This window comes from Mustela nivalis, assembly GCF_964662115.1.
Source record: "Mustela nivalis genome assembly, chromosome: 14".
In the NCBI taxonomy this organism is placed as follows: Eukaryota; Metazoa; Chordata; class Mammalia; order Carnivora; family Mustelidae; genus Mustela; species Mustela nivalis.
This window is the reverse complement of record NC_139033.1, coordinates 63,574,762-63,599,080: the sequence shown is the minus strand read 5'-3', so window position 1 is coordinate 63,599,080 and position 24,319 is coordinate 63,574,762. Positions and strand designations below refer to the sequence as shown.

General features: G+C 36.4%; 1 protein-coding gene across 4 annotated transcripts in view; it reads left to right on the top strand.

Moving 5' to 3' along the window:
* TAF4B (TATA-box binding protein associated factor 4b) overlaps positions 1-24,319 on the top strand; it is a 153,985-nt gene that overhangs the window by 59,230 nt on the left and 70,436 nt on the right. For all 4 annotated transcript variants that reach the window (XM_082698893.1, XM_082698892.1, XM_082698894.1 and 1 more), the window contains exons 10-12: positions 12,782-12,951; positions 17,811-17,941; positions 23,601-23,726. In XM_082698893.1, the coding sequence (XP_082555019.1) occupies positions 12,782-12,951; positions 17,811-17,941; positions 23,601-23,726 (427 nt within the window). The remainder of the gene's footprint in view (positions 1-12,781; positions 12,952-17,810; positions 17,942-23,600; positions 23,727-24,319) is intronic.

Here is a 24,319-nt window from a genome sequence, read left to right as displayed (position 1 = left end):
AAATATTTGCTGAAATAATGAATTTTTTAAAAGAGAAATATCTATAATCATAGCTATTTTTAAAGATACCTCTTATTTTTGCACTAAGATACATTTTTCATTTTGTGTGTTGTATAGTAATTTTGGTCATATGTTGTTTATGCATATCTTTTTTGAAGTGATGGCTTTTTAGCTTAAGTCTAGTTTTTTTTTTTTTTTAAGATTTTATTTATTTATTTGACACAGAGAGATCACAAGTAGGCAGAGAGGCAGGCAGAGAGAGAGAGAGAGAGGAGGAAGCAGGCTCACCGCCGAGCAGAGAGCCCGATGTGGGACTCGATCCCAGGACCCTGAGATCATGACCCGAGCCGAAGGCAGTGGCTCAACCCACTGAGCCACCCAGGCGCCCCATAGCTTAAGTCTAGTTTTTTTTAGATACTTAATATCAATGTCACTTCAGTTGTTGTTAAGTTGAACCTTAAAATAAACCCTTAATGTTGACCCTTGTTAAATGAGAGGTAATAGTATATGCCATTAGATCTTGTCTTAACTGGATGAGGTTTAATAACATAGAGTATTATTTGCCTATTTTTTTCAAAACTACTTGTTTAACTGAAAAGAAATTTTTTTATTCATGACTTTTTCAACTAAGAGAATTATATTTTCTATTTGGCGTGTCAATACTGGGATGAATAAGGGAAGCTATATAGTACTTAAACACCAGAGGGAGCCAGAGATTCATGTTTTATTCTTCATATGTCAGAATCAGAAATGACAAATATTACAGTACTTTTTCATGTTTGTATAGTTAACCTCATTTAAACTGGCTATTTAATAATAATAAGGAATTGTTGATTTTTTAAAGATATGATAATGCTTAAAGATTAAGGTTTTTTTTAAACATTCTTATAGTTTAGAGAAAAACAAAATATGAATGTATAATGTATATATATTACTTCTATTAGTGACAGTATTTTAGCAGCTAGGGTTTAGGGTGATATTTTTAAAATTTTTCTTTAAAACACTCTTTGGGGCTCCTGGTGGCCCAGTTGTTTAAGCATCTGTCTTTGACTCAGGTCTTGCGAACCCCCACATCCCCTGCTTCTCCTGCTGCCCCTCCCTCTGCTCTCTCTCTCTCTCCCACTCTCTCTCTCTCTCAAATAAATAAACAAAATCCTTTAAAAAATTAAAAAAAAAAACATACTCTTAGAAAATAATATAGGATAAGATTACATGCTATTGTCATAGATGGTATTATCCATTAACTTTAATATCCTTTATTTTATATTGCAGGAATCACCTTGCTTCATATGTAATTGTTTCATCATGTACTTTTTATTAAAGAGTTTGCTTTTCCTTATATGTACAAGTATATCTATAATATATATTGTTATATAATATATGACAAAATATGTATGGTTAATTTTTCTGGAGCAGGAACTTAGAAAACAGCCTCTAGTAACAAAAAAGCAAAACAAAACAAAACAAAAAACCCAAACAAAAAACCCCTCTCATCTTGGAAAGATAAAGGAGACAGAGAAAAAGAAACATCCCTGTAAGCTTTGCCTGGATTAGCTCTAAATCTGGGGTAAAAATTCGACAAAACAGTCTTCTTGGAGGAGTTGCCTTATGCTAGATCTTGAATTAAATTCTTAAACATTCTTCACAGGGAAATTATATAAATGAACACTTGAGAGATGTGATTGTGAAGTCTTTCAAAGTTTTTAGCGAGATTTTGTTATATATAGTAAAATGCTGTTTAGGAAAAATTATGTTTGTACTTAGATGCAGAATGAATTGGGAAGAAAAGATATTAGATACTAGAGGTAGACACACCATGAAGCAAAGGTTGAAATTACATGGGAGGAGAAAGGGCATATGAGATTATTTATATGTCATAGGCATCTTCAAGAGGGATCAAAGCCAAGAGACAGTGATAATAGAGGACAGAGGATCATAAAAATTTCTTAACAGTGTTAATGATTCAATTGAAAATACATAAATAGAGGAAGGGGTAGTAGATACTTTGAAAATAATTTATAAGTAAATAATTGCTAATAGTATAGATCAACAATTTGAAAACTACCCAAGGAACTTACTGAAATTGATTTGGTGGCTCATCCAGAATGAAATCTCTAGAGAGTGAACCTTGGCAGAAATCTCTATCTTTAAAATCCTCATAGTATTTCTGATGTTCATTATAAGTTTGGGACTAAAAATATATGCCAGCAGGTCCCAAAATGTGATTTGCAGAAAATAGTTTTGAAACTCAGACTTTTTCAGGGAGTCTGTGAGATTAAAACTGTTTAAGTAATGATGATGATGTTGATATTGTTATTTTCCCCTTTTGTTATATTATTTGATTGATGGTTCAGAAGCCACAATGGCAAAACTGCTGGCACCTTAACATTAATCAAGGCAGGGGCACCAAACTATGCTAGTAGTAGCCGTTTATCCTTTACCCTCAGACACTCACAGTAAATGAAAAGAAAAGAAGCCAGGTGTTTTTTTTTTTTTTTTAATATTTGTAATGAGGCAGCAAACATTATGATTTTTATTGTCTCTCCCTTAAGTACACCCCTTTTTAATATACTGTGTGACAAAATGGGAAGTTTTCATAAAGCTCTTCTGCATTCCAGAGTCTCATGGTTGTTTCAAGTAAGGACAAGTGCTTGTGCTTATATTTATTTATTTTTTTAAGACTTTATTTATTTTGAGAGAGAGAGAGTCCACACATGTGCTTATATGGGGTGGGGGAGCAGAGGAAGAGGGAGAGAAGCAGACCTCCCATGAAGCACAGAGGGTGGAGAGGTTTGATCCTGCCAACCCCTCCCCTGTCATGACCTGAGCTGAAATCAGGAGTTGGACACTTACCAAGAGTTGGGCACTTAACCAACTGACTGAGCCACCTATGCACTCTACTTATGTTTCAATTGTGAGCTAAACTAACCACTTTTTTCTTGGAGCACCATTTTTATTTGGAAGAACAAAGAACAGCTGAAAAGCAAACTGTGATTATTTAGACTTGAGAATTTGACAGACATTTTTGTGAAAATGAAAAAGTGAGCCTGTCACTTCAGGGAAAGCAACTGACAGTATTCTTTTGCCAGTGATAAAGTTTGAGCTTTTGAAGTAGAAATTAAAAATTTGGAAAACTTGTACCCACTGCCATGAACTTAACATCTTCCCGATACTTAGATTTTCTGATTAGATTGGTGCAGATATTAACATGTGATTTTAGATTATGTATAATGAGCCTAAATTTGGAAGACCTGTATAGCTCAGTGAACCAGTATTTTTCAGATCACCAACATGTAATGTTATAAAATCATGCATCATTAAAAGATCCTTTCAAAGTGAAAAGGATCAATGGATTTTAAAGATTAGAAATATAGAAAACAATGCCACCCTTTTAACTAATTTTTTTTATTTTTAGTATTGTTGGTTTTCGTTAGAATGTTTTCTATGTTAATATGTAATAGTTTTATTAATTTTTAATGAATACTAATTTCTAAAGTTTTTATTTTTAAATTTTTATTTAAATTCAATTAATTGACATATGGTGTATTCTTAGTTTCAGAGGGAGAGTTCAGTGATTGATCAGTTGCATGTAACACCCAGTGCTCATTATATCACATGCCCTCCTTAATGTCCATCACCCAGATACCTCATCTCCCCACCCACCCCCCCTTACAGCACTCCTCAGTTTGTTTCCTATAGTTAAGAGTCTCTTATGGTTTGTCTCCATCTCAGATTTCATCTTATTTATTTTTCCCTTCCTTCCCCTATGATTCTCTGTTTTGCTTCTTAAATTCTGTATGTGAGTGAAGTCTTAAGATAATTGTTCCCGATTGATTTATTTTGTTTAGTATAATAATCTCTAGTTCCATCCACGTTGTTGCAGATGGTAAGATTTTGGGTTTTATTGATGGCTGAGTAATATTCCACTGTGTTAAAAAGATTGTATTTTTAAGTAACCTCTACACCCAACATGGGGTTTGAACTCTGACCCTAAGACCAAGAATCATACACTCCAGTCACATACTGAGTCAGCCAGGCTCATTTTATTTTATTTATTTGTTTTTTTTAAAGATTTTATTTATTTACTTGAGAGAGAGGGAGAAAGAGAACACAAGCAGAGGGAGTGGCAAAGGGAGCAGGAGCCAGATGCAGGGCTCGATCCTAGGACCCCAGGACCATGACCTGAGCCACAGGCAGACTGATTAAGCCACCCAGGCACCCCTCATTTTTTATTTCTAATACAGTTCTGGCTTCTAATACAGGCTTCATGTAACAGGTATAGTTTTTACCCCCATAGATAAGGGAATTGATGAGTAGAAATGTGAAGAAATTTGTTCAAGGTCATCCTTTTAATAATTGTCAGAGCAGGGACTGACCTTCATCTCTAACTAGAGAATTGGTGCTTTTAATTTTTACAACTCAGTATATTTCCAGGTGTGGTCCACAGAGTGTTTGTGTCACAGTCACCTAAGTATGTTTGTTTACAAAAAAAAAAAAAAAAAAAATTCCAGGTTTTTTGTCTACAGGCCAGACCTACTGAATGCAAATCGTGGGTGCTGTGCAGGTTTGTATTTGGTTGTGAGACATGTATTTTAAATATACTCCCAGGTTGTTCTTAAAATCACTAAAGTTGAGTGCCTGGGTGGCGCAGTCTGATGGGCATCTGCCTTTGGCTCAGGTCATGATCCTGGGGTCCTGGGATCAAGCCCCATGTCGGCTCTCTGCTTGGCAGGGAGCCTGCTTCTCTCTCTCTCTCTCTCTCTCTCTCTCACATGAATAAATAAATAAAAGCTTTAAAAAAAATCAAATCATTTAAGTTTGGGAAATCATGTATATGTTATTGCTACATTTGAGTTAAAAGAGGAAAGACAAAGAGAATTTCCCATGAGAAAAATAACTTCACAAAGGCATGGAAGGAGGAATAAACAGGGTGTTACCTGAGTTTATGTGCTGGCTGTAGTAAAGAGGTTATACCAAAGGGTTTACCAAAAGAATATTGAAGGCAAAGTTATTTTACCAGGGATTAATAATCTAAGGGAAGCACTTACTCTTCTTAAAATAAAATTTTTCGTTTATGCTTTCTAAACAAATTATTTATTTATTTGACTAACATATACATTTTGTACAATATTTGAAAGGAAGAAAGATTATATAGTGGAAAAATAAGGTTCTCCCTTGCTTTTTCTCTCTGCTACCCAGGATTCCGTTCTCAAGCCAACCACTGTTAGCAGTTTCTTGTGTGTCTTTCTAGATACAATCTTCTCAACACAAATGGTAGTATACAATACATAATGTTTTACATTTCATTTTTTTTTTTACAACTTAGTAGTGATAAATCTTAGAGATTTTTCTGTATCAATGTGTAATCATTGTGATTTAGATTTTTAATAAAGTTACATAATGGTGGATATTTAGGATATTTCCAATGTTTTTTACTAGAAAGCAAAGCCACAGTGGCTTTCATTTTACGTAATATCTAGAAAGAAGAGCCTATTTTATTTATTATTATTTTTGAAAGAAGTCTTACATTTATTTACTTATTTTTTAAAAAATATTTTATTTATTTATTTGACACACAGAGAGAGATCACAAGTAGGCAGAGAGACAGGTAGATGGAGAAGGGGAAGCAGGCTCCCTGCTGAGCAGAGAGCCTGATGCGGGGCTCAATCCCAGAACCCTGAGACCATGACCTGAGCCGAAGGCAGAGGCTTAACCCACTGAGACACCAGGTGTCCCTATTTGTCTATTTTTAAGATTTAATTTATTGAGAGAGAGAGAGAGGAGAGGGAGAAGCAGACTCTCCACTGAACAGGGAGGACAATGTGGAGCTCCATCCCAGACCCTAGGATCGTGACCTGAGCGGAAGACAGACACTTAACCTACTGAGCTACCCGGGTGCCCCAAGCTTATTTATTTATTTTAAATTGTCAGATAATATCAAATGACTCTCCATGGAGGTTAAATTCACAAATTACATTGAGCAGCAAAGCTTATGGTAGCACATTTTCACATGTTCTGGTGAACTTGAATAGTTTTTGCTAGTCTAATGGGTGAAAAATTGTATTTTATAGTTCTATTATGGGTAGAATAGAAGAATATTTTCTATTTTAGTAATTGAAAATTTTTTCTTAATGAAAATTCATGTGCTTTGTCCAATTTTCCATTGAATCATGAGTTTTTTTCCTTAATTATTTGTGGGAACTCTTTCTGTATTAAACTAATTCCTTTTTCCTGATCTGAATTACTTCTTTCAGTCTAATATATAAGGACTTATTGCCTCCATTTTACTGACAGTGCAGGCCTAGAAAGATTAATTTGCTTTATTTCACATAGATAATAACTAGCAGTCAGAATTGTACTATAAACAGTTTGACTTACCATTTTTACCCACTGTTCTACCTCTCAGTACATCGTAACATAAATAGCACTTGTTCTGAACACAGGGACATTCTTCAACTATTTACCATTTCTGCTAGGAATAATAGGCAATGAAGGTAATATAATCTTTATTATATTTAATATATTTATTGGGCATAATTGATAAAATAAGTCTAATTGGCATTTTAGAGAAACACACTGATGTTTAGAATGGAAGACAGCGTAAAACCTACCATAACAGATGCAGTGTGCTCTCAGAAGTTGAAAAATTGTAGCAATTGGACAAATGCTTTAAAAATATAAAAACAAAGTTTAAAAAATGCACAAAAACAAAAGTATAAAATCAAATTAAACAGCATTTCTAAACTAGGCAATTGAAATAGGACTGGGGTATAGCTAAAGTTTGACAGCTAAAAAATGCTAAAAGCAGGAGTTTGAAGATGAAAACCATAAGTGGGGAATGGTCTGCACAAAGGACAGAATCAGTAGGAGCTTTATGATAGTGAGTAATGGCAAGGAAGAGTGCTAAGTTAGGGGTCATTACCTGGAAAACATTGAATATCAAGTTCAGTTCTTGGGAACATGAGAGGTTTTTGAACAGGAAAATAATATAATTCCCTCTACTTTAGAAGAATCAGTCTGGGGCTATTCAGATCTTAAGATGATAGAACAGATTTAAGAAGTCAGGCTTAAGCAGTGGACAACTGTATCAAAAGCTAAAGAATTAGGTCATTTTTAGAAGCCAAAATGTAAGACATTAATGATAATTGTGTAGTCCTTTAATTTTTACACAGTAACTTATTAGACCTGACAGAATCTTGAATTGGAAAGCTTTTTATACTGACATACTATTAAATCTCCTTTTTGTGGGCGCCTGAGTAGCTTAGTTGGTTAAGCGTCTTTCAGCGTGAGTCAGATCCCAGCGTCTGGGATCAAGTCCCGCATGGGGCTCCCTGCTCAGCAGTGAGGCTGCTTCTCCCTCTCATGCTCCCCTTGATTATGCACTCATTCTGTCTCTGGCAAATAAATAAATAAAATCTTTTAAAAAAATGAATTACCTTATTGTATATCTTTTGAAACAAAACAAATTGTTTTGCACCATCTTCATCAAAAGACACTTTAGACCAGAAGACTTGAAGATACAGTTTGGAGACTCTCATTTTCTTCTCCTTTGGAATTAAAACCAAACTAGCATCACAACTATGCTTCAACATCAATGCCTTTAATACTGTCTGACCTGTCTTAGCCTTATTGGTAATGACGGTACTACACTGTGTTGACTTTTCTTTCCTTCAGTCTGCCTCCTTTCTTAGAGGAAGTTTTAAATGGCTTGGGTGCTATTTATTGTGGCACCTTTTCCTCTTCCCTCAGTGGGGATCTTCCTCTATTCCTGCTGCCCATGGTAACCATAGCAACTGACAGCTGTACTAGAGGGAGTTGTGTTCATCTTGGGGCCAAGTGGGAGGGAAGGCAGGCAAGAACAAATCTTAGCAGTTAGCTCCTTGCTCATTTCAGAGAAGAGGTGCAAGGAGATTCTTAAAAATTTGGGACTGTCTCCTCATTGATGAATTCTGTTCAATTCTGGTACTGTGCTAAGTGCTGGTAGTACATATGCTTGGTACTGGTCTCTCCAGCCTGTGTGTGAGATCTCAACAGGAGTTATGCAGGAACTCTCCTATAGAAACAGTTTGCAGTTTATAGGACCCATGTACCTGACAAACATCTGAGATTCTAAACATTCAGTGTTGAGTGCATATGTGTAAAGGCCATGTTTTGTATATCTTCAACAATTCTGATTTTTTCCTTTTTTTAAAGATTTTATTTATTTACTTGACAGAGATCACAAGTAGGCAGAGAGGCAGGCAGAGAGAGAGAGAGGAGGAAGCAGGCTTCCTTCTGAGCAGAGAGCCCGATGCAGGGCTTGATCCCAAGACCCTGAGACCATGACCTGAGCTGAAGGCAGAGGCTTCCACCCAGGCACTCCCTGATTTTCTTTTCAAGGGTATATTGGGTTTATATATCTAAATTTCATCATATTTTCTATTTCCAGTTTTCTTTTCCTAAATATTTATTTACTATTTTAAAAATATCACTAATCATTTTGATTGGGTAATCATGTATATAATACAACATAAAGGGCTAGAAAAGAGTATATATTCTGTGGTCTAAAATAAGTCTTATCCCCACTTCCCTTTTTCTCATGAATCTTTCCAGAAATATGTTATGCGTGTGTGTGTGTGTGTGTGTGTGTGTGTATTTTCCCCCCCAAGGGGCAGTCTTTTTTCCTCATTTTTTTTCTCTACCTCATAGTATACCTTGGCAGTTGTTTTGTATCAGGTCAAAGAGAGCTGCCTCATTCTTTCAAGTGGCTAAGAGGGATTTTAGAAAGTACCTAATCTAAGTTACTCATTTTTTAAAGGAAAAATTTGAATCCTAAAGAGTTAAGTAACTGCTTGGGTTTCTGTTTTGTAATGATATCATTAATATGTAGTTAACCTTTTTTTCCTTTTTGATAGCTTTTATTTATTAAAGCAGATTAAGTTTACAGCAAAATGGATTGGAAGATCAAGAATTCCCCCTAATCCCACACATGCATGGCCTCCCTCATTATCAGCATACCCTACCATAGTTAGCTACCATAGCTACCATCTGTTATAGTTGACAAACCTGCACTGACAACTCATTAACTCCCAAAGCCCATAGTTTACAGTTTGCTATGGGTGCAATACGTTTTATGGGTTTTAACAAATGTATAGTGAGGGACACTTATGTGGCTCAGTCAGTTAAGCATCTAACTCTTGGTTTCAACTAAGGTCATGATCTCAGGGTCATGAGATTGAGCCCTACTTTGGGCTCCACACTCAGTGGGGAACCTGCTTACCATCTCCCTCTCCTTCTCTGCCCCTCCCCCTTATTCCTCTCTCTCAAATAAATAAATTAGTCTTTAAAAAGCCCAAATGTATAATGATGTGTATGTAACATCATAGTATCATACTGAGTAGTTTCACTGCTATAAAAATTCTGTGTTCTGCCTCCATAGTTTGCCTTTTCAGAAACCTCATGTAGTTGGAATCATACAGTATGTAGCCTTTTCAAATTGCTTCTTTCACTTAATAATTTGCATTTAAGTTCCCCTCTGCATCTTTTCATATTGTGACATCTCATTTCTTTTTAGTCCTTAATAATGCTCCATTGTCTGGATGTACCACAGTTTGTTTATACACTTAGCTACTGAAAAACATCTTGGCTATTTCTCAATTTTGTCAGTTATCTCTGAAACTACCTTAAATATCCATGTATAACTTTTTGTGTGGACATAAATTTCTAACTTCTTTGAGTAAATACTGAGGAAAGTGATTGCTGGGCTCTACAGTAAAAGTATGTTTAGTTATATAATAAACTGCAGATTGTCTTCCAAGGTGGCTGTACCATTTTGCATTACTACCAGCAGTGAATGAGAGTTCCTGTTGCTCCATATCTTCATCAGCATTTGATGTCAGTGTTTAGGATTTTGGCCTTTCTAATACATGTATAGTGGTATCTCATTTTAATTTGCATTTCTCTGATGACAGGGATGTGGAGCATCTTTTCATATGCTTATTTGCCATCTGTATATTTTCTTTGGTGAGGCCTCTATTAGGTATTTGGCCCATTTTTTAATCGGTTTGTTTTCTTTCAAGTTTTAAGAGTTCTTTATATATTTTGGATAACAGTCCTTTATCTGATAACTTTTGCAAGTATTTTCTCCTTGTCTGTGGCTTTTCTTTTCATTCTGTTGACACATGGGGGGGTTGTTTTTTGTTTTTGTTTTTTAAAGTAATCTCTATCCCCATCATGGGGCTCCAGCTCACAACCCCAAGATCAAGAGTCACATGCTCTACCAACTCAGCTCAACAGGAGCCCATGAGACAAGTTTTATTGAAAATACTTTTTACTGTGGCACCTGGTTGGCTCAGTGGGTTAAAGGCTGCCTTCGGCTCAGGTCATGATCCTGGGATTGAGCCTCACACCAGGCTCTCTGCTCAGCAGGGAGCCTGCTTCCCACCCACGTCTCTGCCTACTTGTGATCTCTGTTTGTCAAATAAATAATAAATTTTTTAAAAAATCTGTAAAAAAATTTTTTTTACTAAGACTTTTTTTTTTTTTTTTTTAATTTGGATCTTGGTCTGTCTCTGGGTTTACGGTTTTTACCATTCTTACACTTTAGATGTTTACATGGGTTTGTTCGTTCATTTGTTTATTTTTAAAGATTTTATTTATTCATTTGAGAGAGAGAATGAGAGAGAGAGAGCACAGGATGGAGGGAGGGTCAGGGAGAAACAGACTCCCCACTGAGGAGAGAGCCTGATGTAGGACTCGATCCCAAGACTCCAGCATCATGGTCTGAGCTGAAGGCAGTTCGCTAACCAACTGAGCCACCCAGGTGCCCCAGATATTTACATTGTTTAGATGTTTCTGGAAATATTTTATTTACATAGGTGGCAGAATGATTCTTAGAGCCATTTTCAGCATCCATACTTCTGACAATTCCTCTGTGACATTTGATATGGTGGAGTCCAACCATTTTGGTATACTTTATTTGTATTGCATGTTTTATTTGGTGGTTTGAGATACTAAATTTAAAATTTTTTCCCCTTCATAAAGACACACCTTTTAATGGTAGACTTTTAAATCCACTGTTCAGATTATAAGACCATTGTTCTACCTCTTCACTACCTAACTGCTGGGTGTAGCTCTTTCTTTCTTTTACTTAGGGTTTGTTTGTTTGTTTTTAATCTCTAATATATGTTTGAGCGTGGACTCTTTCCCCTTCACCCTTAATGTGTTTTTTTATTTATTTTTTTTAAAAAGATTTTATTTATTTATTTGACAGACAGAGATCACAAGTAGGCAGAGAGGCAGGCAGAGAGAGAGGGGGAAGCAGGCTCCCCACTGAGCAAGAGAGCCCGATGTGGGGCTCGATCCCAGGACCCTGGGATCATGACCTGAGCTGAAGGCAGCGGCTTAACCCACTGAGCCACCCAGGCGCTCCAATGTGTTGCTTTTTAAACTGGAACACCAGAGACCTTAATTTCTTGAGTGCTTGACAATTATAATTTATTTTCCTTTCCCATACACAAATGCATTACCACAGGGAGTTTCATAATTTAAATCTATTGACATGAGACCACATGATATACCATTTGGCTCATGCAATAAAGAGAAGCAACATCTTTTTTTTATATAATCATGTCTGTGTGAATCATGTTATGCACTGGTAGGTAAGTTATGATCAGTAACATACTTGTTATTACATAGGGTGATAAGGATGCTATGAGGGAATTTTTGTATTTTCTTTCTGCCCTATCCTTAAACATATATACTGATCTTATCACTATAGCCATTAGCAGTCCTGTTAGATAAGAACAACTAATTTTGCTGGTGCAATGCAAGGAGCTCAAACATATTCTGTGATATATTTATGTATATGTATATGTATGTATATATATATATATATATATATGTAATGTTAGTGTGTGTGTGTGTGTGTGTGTGTGTGTGTATGTAATTTTATATGTAGATCCTTTGCAGGCATTTGCTTGAGGATGAGTTTAATGAATTCAGTTGGTACAGATGGAACACACCAAAAGTCTGAAGCAGAAAATCAAAACTAGTTTTAACTATTTGGTTTCAGAATTACTAGTCAAGAAAGCTTCTTCTCAAGGGTCTTCATGTGAGTATGGATCTTTCAGAACCAGTGGATTTTCCTGATCTTTAATGGAACAGTAGAGTGCACTAGGGAAATCTGATGGGCTTTTAATCATCTTGGATGAAAACAAAGAAGTCTGTTTTTGTTTCTTTGTCTTTCATTGCAGGGCATTTGTGGGTAACTTAGTTTAACCCCCACGTCCCTGTTGATATATCCATTTACTAAACTGAAAGATGGGGAGATGGGCACTAGAAGACAAAGTTGCTTCTGATTCATCTCTCTGATATTAAATGTACACTAGTGGTTAGACACACCAATTAATTTTTTTTTAAAGATTTTATTTATTTATTTGACAGAGAGAGATCACAGTAGGAGAGAGGAAGGGAAGAGATCACAGAGAGAGGAAGGGAAGCAGGCCCCCTGCTGAGCAGAGAGCCCGATGTGGGACTCGATCCCAGGACCCTGAGATCATGACCTGAGCCGAAGGCAGCGGCTTAACCCACTGAGCCACCCAGGCGCCCCACACACCAATTAATTTTTAAAGGCATCCAGGGAAAGATAGCTATTCTTCAGTTCTCTTGCTTGGATGAATTGAGTAAAATAATGTCTTTAGTTATAAGGAGAGATCTGTAATTCTTTGCTCTCCTAAATCATTCATATATACACATCACCAACCACCACCACCACCAAAAAGCTGTCTTTTTTTTCTCTTAGAGATGAAGATGACATCAATGATGTGACTTCCATGGCAGGGGTCAACCTAAGTGAAGAAAATGCCTGCATCTTAGCATCAAACTCTGAACTGGTTGGCACACTTGTACAGTCATGTAAAGATGAACCATTTCTTTTCATTGGAGCTCTGCAAAAGAGAATTTTAGACATTGGTAAGTGCAAACTTAAGATTACTAATTTTTTTAAGATTTTATTTATTTAATTGACAGAGAACTCAAGTATGCAGAGAGACAGGCAGAGAGGGGGAAGGGAGAGGGAAGCAGGCTCCCTGCTGAGCAGAGAGCGTGATGCAGGGCTTGATCCCAGGACCCTGGAATCATGACCTGAGCCCAAGGCAGAGTCTTTAACCCACTGAGCCACCCAGGCGCTCTGGATTTAAGATTATTGACCTAAGAGGATTGTCTGTTCTAGGGAAAGTGTTTTCAAAAGAGATAACCTGGGTTGGTTTTCCTGGAACTTGGGCTTAAATAAGGCTCTGGGAAAAAATCAAGGTTTCATGGGTGTTACAGAAAGAAGTATTTTGTTTTAAAAACTATTAACATAAATTAAATCATATCTTGTAGTTTCTGGTTTAGATAATAAAGGTTAATATTTACTTAATATTTCTTAGTGGGAGAAAGATATATACTTTTTAAGTGAATTTGTACTTATGGGCCCAGCACGCTTCCACTGCGCCACTCTGCTCCTTTGAATTTGTACATATGATGTACTGTTTTTTTTCCTGTCCTGTGCCTTTCTTGGTTGGACTAGGCACGTATGCATACAAATACATACATACACTACAAGTTCATGTTTATGAAATCTAGAAACTGTCGAGTGTTGTGAAGCATAGAAATAGAGAATAAGTCCCTTTTTTCTTCTCTCAACCCTGAAATTCAAACTCATCCTTGCCCTAAAAGAACTAAATTAAATACTGGGTTTCTCCCTACGTCCACAATTAGTTCCTAAGTGGCTGCAGTATATAGAAGGAAATGGGAGAGAATTTTCCAGTTTTGTTCTGGAGCCACACAGCTTTTTTGTTGTTTAATACCAAACCTTGCAGAAACATGAAAGAACACATTCTTCCCACATTGACTGAAAACCAAGACAGTTTGGAGAGAGATTATTGTATGTGAATTATCTCATTTCATGTGTCCTAACCCTGGGACTTCTTGTAATACCTTCTTCATCACCCATATCAAATTGGTAGGACAATACTAGTGACTTTGGAGTATACTTCAGTAAGGATTTTTATATTTTATATTGAAGCCCCACCACAAAAATGTGAAGGTTTCTGATTTCTGATTTACACCCATAATATTTTTAAGATCTACAAAATGCATTACTATTACATATTTTAAATCTATTTCACAGAATAATAAAGAAATGTTAGAGCTCCTACTATATACTATACAAATTACCATTTTTAAAATTTTTAACTTAACTTGGGTATCTGTTATCTTTCCTTTTTTTTTTTAAGATTTATTTATTAGAGTGAGAAAGAGAATGTGTGTGTGTGAGTGGGGTAAGTGGTAGAAAGGGAGAGAGAATCTCAAGCAGACTCTGCCCTGACCCCAGCAGTGGGGCTCAAGATCATGACCTGAGCCAAAGTCAGTTGTCGGACACTCAATTGACTGAGCCACCCAGGAGCCCCTCTGTTATCTTTCTTTTATTACAAAAAACGAATTTGTAAGCAGTCCAAAAGGATAGGAATTCAGAAGAGCTGATGGTAAAATGTTTGCTGGTGTCTTGTTTGACTTTTCTCCCCAGCCTCCTCTTCACTCCTCCTTTTTCCTTTCCTCTCTTTCTTACTTCCTCGTTCAGTCTTTTCTTTGAATATGTATTGTGTACTGTACAGGAGCCAGTTCCGTAATTTTGGAATAAGCATGATACTTTCCTGTTATACTAGCTTCCTTGGGAAGCTATTGTTATTGACTCCGTGTAACCATATCGTGTAACCATATAATGATCTAGTGCTTTCATAAAGTGGAAGTAAATACTTCGCTTTATCAGTTACCACCACCACCCCTCCCCTGAGAACTTTTATTTCTAGCTTAACTTACACTTTGATTATATGATAGGAAAGTTTTTAGCATTGAAAGAACAATTTGGGCATTTAGGACAGGGATGGGCAGTTTTTTTCTGCAAAGGGCCAGGGAGTAAATATTTGTCATTTTGTGGGTCATGTGGTTTGTGTCACTACTGCTCAACTCTATTACATTGCAAGAGCAGCCATAGAGAATACATAAACAAATAGGCCAGACTATATTCCCATCAAACTTTATATACAAAAAGAGATCAAATTTAGTTTGCCAACCTCTGCTTTCAAGGAGAATTCTGGGAGTTAACTATTTGGTATTTTCAGTCCTTAATAATTGAGCACAAACTTGTTGTTTAATAAAATGGAAAATTGCAAAATTTCTTACTTCTGAAATACCTAAGCTTTTTAAAAAACAAAACTATGGAGTGAGTGTAGTTATGTATTTCTAGGAATGTTTTCATTTGTAGTAAAATTCCATCTTTACAGAATAGCTCAGAACCAGGACTGTTCTTTAATCACAGAAATTATAAATTAACCCAAAGAGTTTTGGGGGGGAAGGTTTTTCTACTTGAATAATGCTGGGAGAGTAAACATGCCACTATTCTTCCTTTTTTGCTAATTAACCTAAATAAAATTACACAGACATTCTATAAAATCACATAACAAGCTTAAAAGCAGCAACTAGTTTTTTTTTCATCAGTTATATTGACTTGGAGTGTTTTTAAAAAGTGTATTTAAATAGTGTTTTTACTTAAAGATTTTATTTATTTATTTGACAGAGAGAGATCACAAGTAGGTAGAGAGGCAGGCAGAGAGAGAGAGGAGGAGGAAACAGGCTCCCTGCCGAGCAGAGAGCCCCATGCGGGACTCCATCCCAGGACCCTGAGATCATGACCTGAGCCAAAGGCAGCGGCTTAACCCACTGAGCCACCCAGGCGCCCAAATAGTGTTTTTATTTAAAAGTGGGAATTTGGGAGGGCACCTGGGTGACACAGTCAGTTAAGCATCTGACCCTTAATTTAATCTCAAGTCATGATTTCAGGGGGTCGTGGAATCAAGCCCTGGTTGAGCTCCATGCTCAGCAAGGTGTCTGTTTCAGATTCTCTCTCTCTCTCTCTCCTTCTCCCTCTGCCACTCCCCACGTCAAATAAATAAATAAAATCTTATTTTTTAAAAAAAAAAGTAGTAATTTTTCTTATAGTATTTTAACTTGGTAACTTTGTCATGCTTTATTATCAGTGTAGTGAAGATATTAGAACATTTGATTGTTCACTAAACCCTGGAATTGTTTGCAAATCCCTACCCTTGTTTATTTCTAATATTTTTAAAATACAAATTTTTCTTCTATATAGGATAAACTATTTTATAAATACATATGAAATTATTTTCAAAGTTTCCCTCCAAAACACTACATATTTTTAAATGTTCATTTTCTTTCCTTTAATCATGAACTGACAGGTTAACTACCCTATGTCTAGTTGTGATTTTAATCATTGGATGGTATTGAAATTGTGTCCCTTATGTAGCAGGCCTTCACTATTTATGTATGCTAATAGTTGTAGTAGAGTAGATTTGACTTTGTAGTGTCTTTTCCCTGCTTGAATCTAAAATTGGTGATGAATTCAGTCTTGCTAGATAGTAACAAGTTGTATTTTGAAGGTTTGGCTTAGAAGAAACTAAATAATTTTTTACCTTCATCCTGTCTGATTTGCTATAAGCTGCTTTATGGACCTTGAGAGCTTCTTTGGAGGTTCTAATAGCGGAACACAGCTACTTACATACCCTTGACCAAAGAATGGCCTTCCTCTATCTAGGAAGGTCATTCTTTTCAAGGGAGCACACAGCTTTGGGAGGGATGCACAAGGAACAATGAGAGAAGAAGGGGACTGCGCCTTGGCAACCAGATCAATCAGATCCACCCTGGTGATCAGTGGTGTGACAGATGTCACAGCCAGATAGCCCTCATATCCTATAGCCTACACTTTGAGGTTTAACATTTATTTTGGAATGATGTCAAAGAATGTATTTAAGATTTGTTGGCTTTTAATTAAAACTTATTTTTGCTATGCTGAGTCATAATTTGATGAGTATATGAGTATGTTTCAGATGAGAGTGCAGAAGCAAACTGTTGTGTTTGTTAAAAGTAAACACAGTAACACTCTTAAAAGCTCATTTAAATTAGACTTTGGCTGTCTCTTTAGAGTTAGGTCTCTGTTGATACAGGTTGGTTTCACTGAACTGAGGAATTGCTATGTAAATACTGATACGGTTGCTTTATAAATGAGCTTCTGCCTTTGGGTATGTGATACAAGTTGTTTTCCTGAATCTTCCTAGTTAGCCATAAGAAGAATAGAAGTTTGGTTATTAATGGAAGGGGGTACATTAAAAGAGAAGTCATTCAAATGGATGGGTGGAATGATGAGGCTTTGAACCCATTTCAACTTTTGAATTAATTACTAGGTCAATTTATCAGAACATGAGTTAGTGCAAAATAAGCATGATTGGTAATGGGCAAAAGGAGTTTAGGTATCTCTTGTAGACAAGGCTGTAACAGAGACCCACAATCTTAATTCATTGAAATAAATGTCGTAAATCGTTAACAGTGTCAAACAGGGCAAAATGTAATTTTCTATTTTTTTAATTACTAAAATTAACAGAATACGGCACTAATTTCTGCAGTTACCATTTTCCTCCCTGAACACTAGACTTGATTTGTGTTCTTATTAACTTTGTCCTATAAATGACCTTGCAAGGAGAATGATTCTAGAGGCTAAGTGAAACAATGTCTATATTTTCTGAGGCTTCAGGCTAGGTTTTATTAATGTAATGTCTAAGATCTTTGAAGTTGTGACTTCACCAGGAAAATCATAATCTCCAAACCTTTATTCATAATGGGTATGACTTCCAGGGGGAACAGAATACCTGCTGTGCTAATTATTTCAATTATCAGCCACTACTAAAACACGTAATGGATTTTCTCTGCTTCTACAGGTAAAAAGCATGACATTACAGAACTTAACTCTGATGCTGTGAACTTGATCTCCCATGCAACACAGGAGCGATTACGAGGCCTTCTAGAAAAACTGACTACAATTGCTCAGCATCGAATGACAACTTACAAGGTAAAGGAAATCATTGAAGAAGTACAAACTTTTCTATTTTCTCTTGGTCATGTTAAAGATATATTTTGGTATAGATTCATATTTTAAGTATATGTTTAAAGGAAATGGTCAAGACATAGTTCATATTGGTAGACTAAAGTTTCATTCCTAATTTGCCTGATTTAGATAGGCTTACATGACAAAATTAACACAGAATTTAATATTGTATCTGAAGCTTCTGTGTCAGTGTAGATTGAGATATGCATCTGTTCTGCCTGAGACGTTTCCTACAGATTTTGATTGGCAGGGAGAATATATTAGAATGGAATACTGGATAGCTGTGTTCTGTTCAATGCTCTGTACTCTGTTAACACTGTTGTTCCTTTTAATGAGTTAAGCAATTGTATTGAGTGCTAATGCTGGTGCTGCTCATTTTGGTCATTGCCTGCTTTTTAAAACAAATTAAATGGAAGGAAAGCCTGTCTTGTCTCTAGTGGTATGAACCAAATCACTTGCCATCATCATGATGAAAGGACTTGATTTATCTGTATATGGTTTTGGTGGAGAGTGAATTTATTGGGTGATGAGAGATGAGAAAGAGAAAAGATAACCCCCCCCATACCAAGAAATGTTGATAGCTAGATTTTGTGCAACGTGGTATGTGGGTAACCTTATGAGGTTTTGAGTTTGTGAGAATGGTCATTGTCACAATGTCCTACCCAAAGAAACTCAGGGAAATAACAGCTACCACATCACTAGTAAGTTCCCTGGAGGAATCATTCTATTTTCTCTACTTTCTGCTTTATTTAGAACTTTGGAAGAACTATTTACAGTTGCTGAGGTCCTCACTTATATAAATCTTTGTGAGAATTTGCAGGACTGGCTTAAAAATAAGTGGTCATCAAGAGAAAAGGCTGTGGGGAAAAAAACAGTATCATTTATTTCTTTTTGTGTGTTTTCAGAATTAGTCCATTTCCTCTAGGTCCTATTTTGTTAGTATACAATTGTTTATAGTATTTTCTTACAGACCTTTTTATTTCTCTAAGGTCAGTAGTAATGATCCCACTTATATTTTTCATTTTAGTTCTCTTGAGTATAAAGTAGGTTACTGATTTGAGATCTTCCTTTTTTAATGTAGGCGTTTACTGCTATCAATTTCCCTCTGAGCACTGCTTTCGCTGCATTCTATAAGTTTAGGTACATTGTGTTTTTGTTTTCATTTACTTCTAAGTATTTTCTTTTTTTTTTTTTTAAATATTTTATTTATTTATTTGTCAGAGAGAAAGGGAGAGAGAGCGAGCACAGGCAGACAGAATGGCAGACAGAGGCAGAGGGAGAAGCAGGCTCCCTGCCAAGCAAGGAGCCCGATGTGGGACTCGATCCCAGGACGCTGGGATCATGACCTGAGCTGAAGGTAGCAGCTTAACCCACTGAGCCACCCAGGCGTCCCATACTTCTAAGTATTTTCTAATTTCCTTTGAGATACCCTTCATCCATTATTTTTGAAAGTATGTTTGTTAGTTTCCACATATTTGTGAAATTTCCAGTTTCTCTTTTATTGTTGATTTCTAGCTTCATTCCATATGGGCAGAGGAGATTCTTTATGTGATTCAATCAATTTAAATTTCTGTAGGCTTGTTTTGTGGCCTAACATATGATGTCTCTCAGAGAATGTTCGATGTGCTCTTGAGCAGAACATGTATTCTGCTATTGTTGGGTGGAATGTCAATAAAAGTCTGGTGGATCTAGTTGAGTTATAATGTTAAGTCCTTGGGGCACCTGGGTGGTTCAGTCAGTAAAGTGTCTTCCTTCTCCTCAGGTCATGATCCCAGGGTCCTGGGATTGAGTCTCACATCAGGCTCCCCACTCAGTGAGAAGTATGCTTCTCCTTCTCCCACTCCCCCTGCTCGAGTTCCCTCTCTTGCTGCCTCTATCAAATAAATAAATAAAATCTTTTTTTTTTTTTTAAGATTTTATTTATTTAACAGACAGAGATCACAAGTAGGCAGAGAGGCAGGCAGAGAGAGGAGGAAGCAGGCTCCCGGCCGAGCAGAGAGCCCGATGTGGGGCTCGATCCCAAGACCCTGGGATCATGACCTGAGCTGAAGGCAGAGGCTTCAACCCACTGAGCCACTCAGGTGCCCCCCCCCCTTTTTAAGTCCTCTATTTTCTTCTCGATATTCTGTGTACGTATTCTTACTGAAAAGGAGGTATTGAAGACTTCAACTGTTATGGTAGAACTGTATTTCTCTTTTTAGTTCTGTCAATGTTTGCCTCATATATTTGGGGGCTGTGTTGTCTGTTATGTATATCTTCTTGATGAATTGACTCTTTTGTCAATATATCATGTCCTTGTTTATCCCTTTTTAAAAAAAAGATTTATTTATTTGTTAGAGAGAAAAAGAGAGAGGGTCACAGTGGGGTGAGCCAAGGCAGAGGGAGGAAGAGTAACAATCTCAAGCAGACTCCCCACTTATCGCAGAGCCCACCACAGGGCCCTATCCCATGACCCTGAGCTAATGACCTGAATGGAGATCAAGAGTCAGACACTCAACTGACTGAGCCACCCAGGCACCCTTTGTTTATCTCTTTCTCTTTTAACAATTTTTGACTTAAAGTTTATTTTACCTGATATTAGTATAGCCACCTCTGCATTTTTTGGTTATTATTTACATGAATTTTTTCCCCCACCCTTTCACTTCTAGTCTGTTCATGGGCTTTCATCCAAAGTGAATCTTTTATAGACAGCTTATAATTGATCATGTTTTTTATGCATTCTGTTGTTAGTCACTACCTTTTGATTGGGTAGTTTAGTCCATTTACATGTAAAATGATTACTGTTAAGCAAGAACTTACTTGTGCTATTTCACTATTTTTTTGTATGCTTAGTAGTTTTTTGTTTTTTTTGTCCCTCATTTCCATTATTACTGCCTTTTTGGTTTAATTTTTGTTGTTATGTACTATTTTGATCCCCTTCTCATTTCCTTTTATGTATACTTTTCTAGATATTTTATTGGTGGTTACCTTGGGGATTACAGTTAACATCCTAAATTTATAGTAATCATCTAGTTTGACTCGATAATTAGTTTTCCTTCAGTATTGGGATGTGGGGAAAATTTTCTTCCTTTTTAGCTTTTTACTGTAACTTTTTAAAAGTCTTAGAAATTTTTCAAACCTAGTTCTCCCCTATTGCCACTTCAGTTGTGTATTTTAAGAGATATGTGAAGACACTTTTATTTATAATGGGCAGTTTCTATATAAAATGTAACTGCACAATTTAGTATGGAATAGAACTTTTCCAAGTAGAGCTTACTGTTCTAAGTGTCATCCAAATATCTATCGTGTGTTCCAGCTTTCAGACGGAATCCTTCTATTGTATATCAATAGCATATGTTCTAAGGATTTAGTTGTCCTAGGCAAAATGGATAATATCTTCCCCACCTGGAACCTCAGTAACTTAGCCTAAAGCTAACACTTCCTTAACCTTTTGTCTTGTACACTGCCTATCCTGATTGCTCTTCCCCAGCCTGCCTTTCCCCACACTCATTCCTTAATATAGTTAATGCCACTGTCTGAATTTGTAGCTACATTATTATTCTTCTTTAAACAGAAGTAATAATCATTTAGTTATAGTTGGATCTAGTTCAAAATTATACTTATTTTTTGTACACTTTGATATTATAATAATCATTGTGTCACAGATTTAGCCCTGTCCTTATATTTCAGTTCATCCCTGATAGGATTTATTTTTATCTGTACAGTGTGGGAAATTTACCTCACAAATTTCACAAAAGCGAGCTTACTTTTATCAAAAGCAAAATTCTACCATCTCTTTGCATTTGACATCCATCTACTTTTGATAATCTTTCACATGTGTATGTGTATAATTATCTAATTAATCATAGTCCACAAACAGACTTAAGAAGTAGAAAGTGTCTCATGTGATACAAAGCTTTTGATCTTGTTGCCAATTGTTTTCCCACTAAAAGCATAGTATAGTCTTCTGCACACCAGTGGCTATGGAGAAGCTTCAGCATTTCTTTTTCTTTAAATTTATTTATTTTTGAGAGAGAGAGAACGTATGCAGAAGCTATGGGGTGCAGGGATAAAGAGAGAGAGAATCCTAAAGGAGACTCCGCACTGAGCATGGAACCTGTTGTGGGGTTCCATCCCAGGACCCTAAGATCATGACCTGAGCTGAAATCAAGAGTTGAATGCTCAACCGACTGAGCCACCCAGGTGCCCCTTCAGTGTTTTCTAGTTGAAAGGGGCTGTAATGCTTTTTTAGATGGGATTTGCTTGATTTTGTCATTTTGTCTGAGTCCTTATATTTTTAATATTAAACCACCCTATTTATTAGGAGTATATAAAGACTTCAGTTAGACCAGCTTAGTAGATAGGAAGCAGTGTTTTAAGAGTGCAGTTACTGTTTAAATAAGGTTGGGGAATCAGTCGGGCTAGGGGAGGCACTCATTTGTTTAGCATCCGTAAGAATAAAGGAAGGATGCATTAAGCCAGAGACAGTTGTATCCAAGTTGGGAGAAGGAGAAAGGGTCTTCGCACTGGGATGCTTTTGGGTTAAATTTTACAAAGTCTGTGCCCCTTTTTAATTTAGTGTTTGTTGTCCTTTTAAAATTAAATTCTGTCAATAAAATATCTCCAGAGTATCTGAGCACAAACATGGTAAAGATGAAGTATTTAAGAAACCACTGGTTATTATGTTTATGCCTCATGGTTGGCCTATAATGTATTCCATATTCTATCTTGTATTATTTAACTTGGAAAACATTTGAGAATTCGTTTTGTATTAAACATGAACTAAAATAAGTAGCACTATACATCCTTGTTTGTTATACTACATAATACTCTTTTGATCTAGTTAAATACCAATAATAAAAATTTAATTTAGAAGGAATCTTGGGCGTATGAAATCTCTTGGTCCCAGTTAATTGAATCAACCATAAGCATGGGATAAAACAAAGATAGAATTGGTGCTATACCTATGATTTCTAAGCCAGGCACTGACTGTTGGACTAAATGTTTAAAAACATTCGGCTTTCCTATTATACAGTCTCCCCCCAGTCTCCATCCCATAGCCTAAATGTGTGAATTACTGAGATGACTAGATGACAGGATGTCTTAAATGCTTATTGGGAAGATTGCCCACCACTGCACCCCACCCCCCACCGTCTTCTGTGTATTAGAGAGGAGAGATAGGTGGTTTTATCGGATGAAGAAAATTACAAAATATTTAGACTGGAAAACAGTGTCTTATACTCTAAAATATCAGAATAAATGAAACTATAAATTTTATCATTTTATGGTGCAAATTAAGAAAAATAATTATACTTCTGTTATGGCTCTCATTTATAAATTATATACTTACTTTCTTTGACTATAATTTCTGCCCAGGTCCATAGCTTCAGAGAATCCTCAAAACAGGGTTTAGGATTTTAAATGTTTGCCATTTTATCTCTGAAATTTAAATGCTTATTTACCTCTCAACTTTTAAGGTTGATTAAGGTTCTTTTTTGTTGTTTGTATTATCAGAAATATAAATATTACATTCTGAGAATTTAGCTTCTTATGTATGGTGGTATTGTCATTAGCTGATTCAGAAGATCTAATGTGGAATGTGTTGGCTAGGACAATCATAAGACTTTCTTTTTTTTTTCCCCAGGCCAGTGAAAATTACATCCTGTCTAGTGATACCAGATCACAGCTCAAATTTCTCGAAAAGCTAGATCAATTGGAGAAGCAGAGAAAGGATTTAGAGGAAAGAGAAATGTTACTTAGGGTAGCCAAGGTAAGAGCCTACCTGATTTATGATTGAACTTGACCTTGCAAGGTTAGAATTGGCCTTATTGTTGGGCAACTGTCTTGTTTTTATTAGGCTTTTAGATTTCTCTGAAGGATTTCTTTAAATGAAATTACTAATAAACTGTCTCACAGCCAGGATGGTGTGATATAGTGACTTTCAGTTAATTAATAACATAAAATCTGTTTGTCTCCTCATTCTAAGTTCCTGTGTGCCTAGGATCATACCTACCACCCCCAAGTAAAAATTGTTTCTTAGTTTAAAGAGTTAAAGGGGGGCAGTGAGGAAGCAGAGAAAGAATAAGAGAGAGAATATCAAGCAGACTCCCCACTGAGCATGGATTCCCCCCACCCCACCCCAACCCCTGCCCAAGGTGGAGCTTGATCCAAGACCCTGAGATCATGATCTGAGCTGAAATCAAGAATCTGGTCACTTAACCGACTAAACCACCACCCCCCCCCCCCACACACACACACCCAGGTAAAAATGTTTTTTAAAATATCCAAGGTCTTTTTAGGGATATAGTTTGATGTGTGCCAAGTTAAATTGGAGAGAGGAATGTTTGGAAATTTATGGGTAAA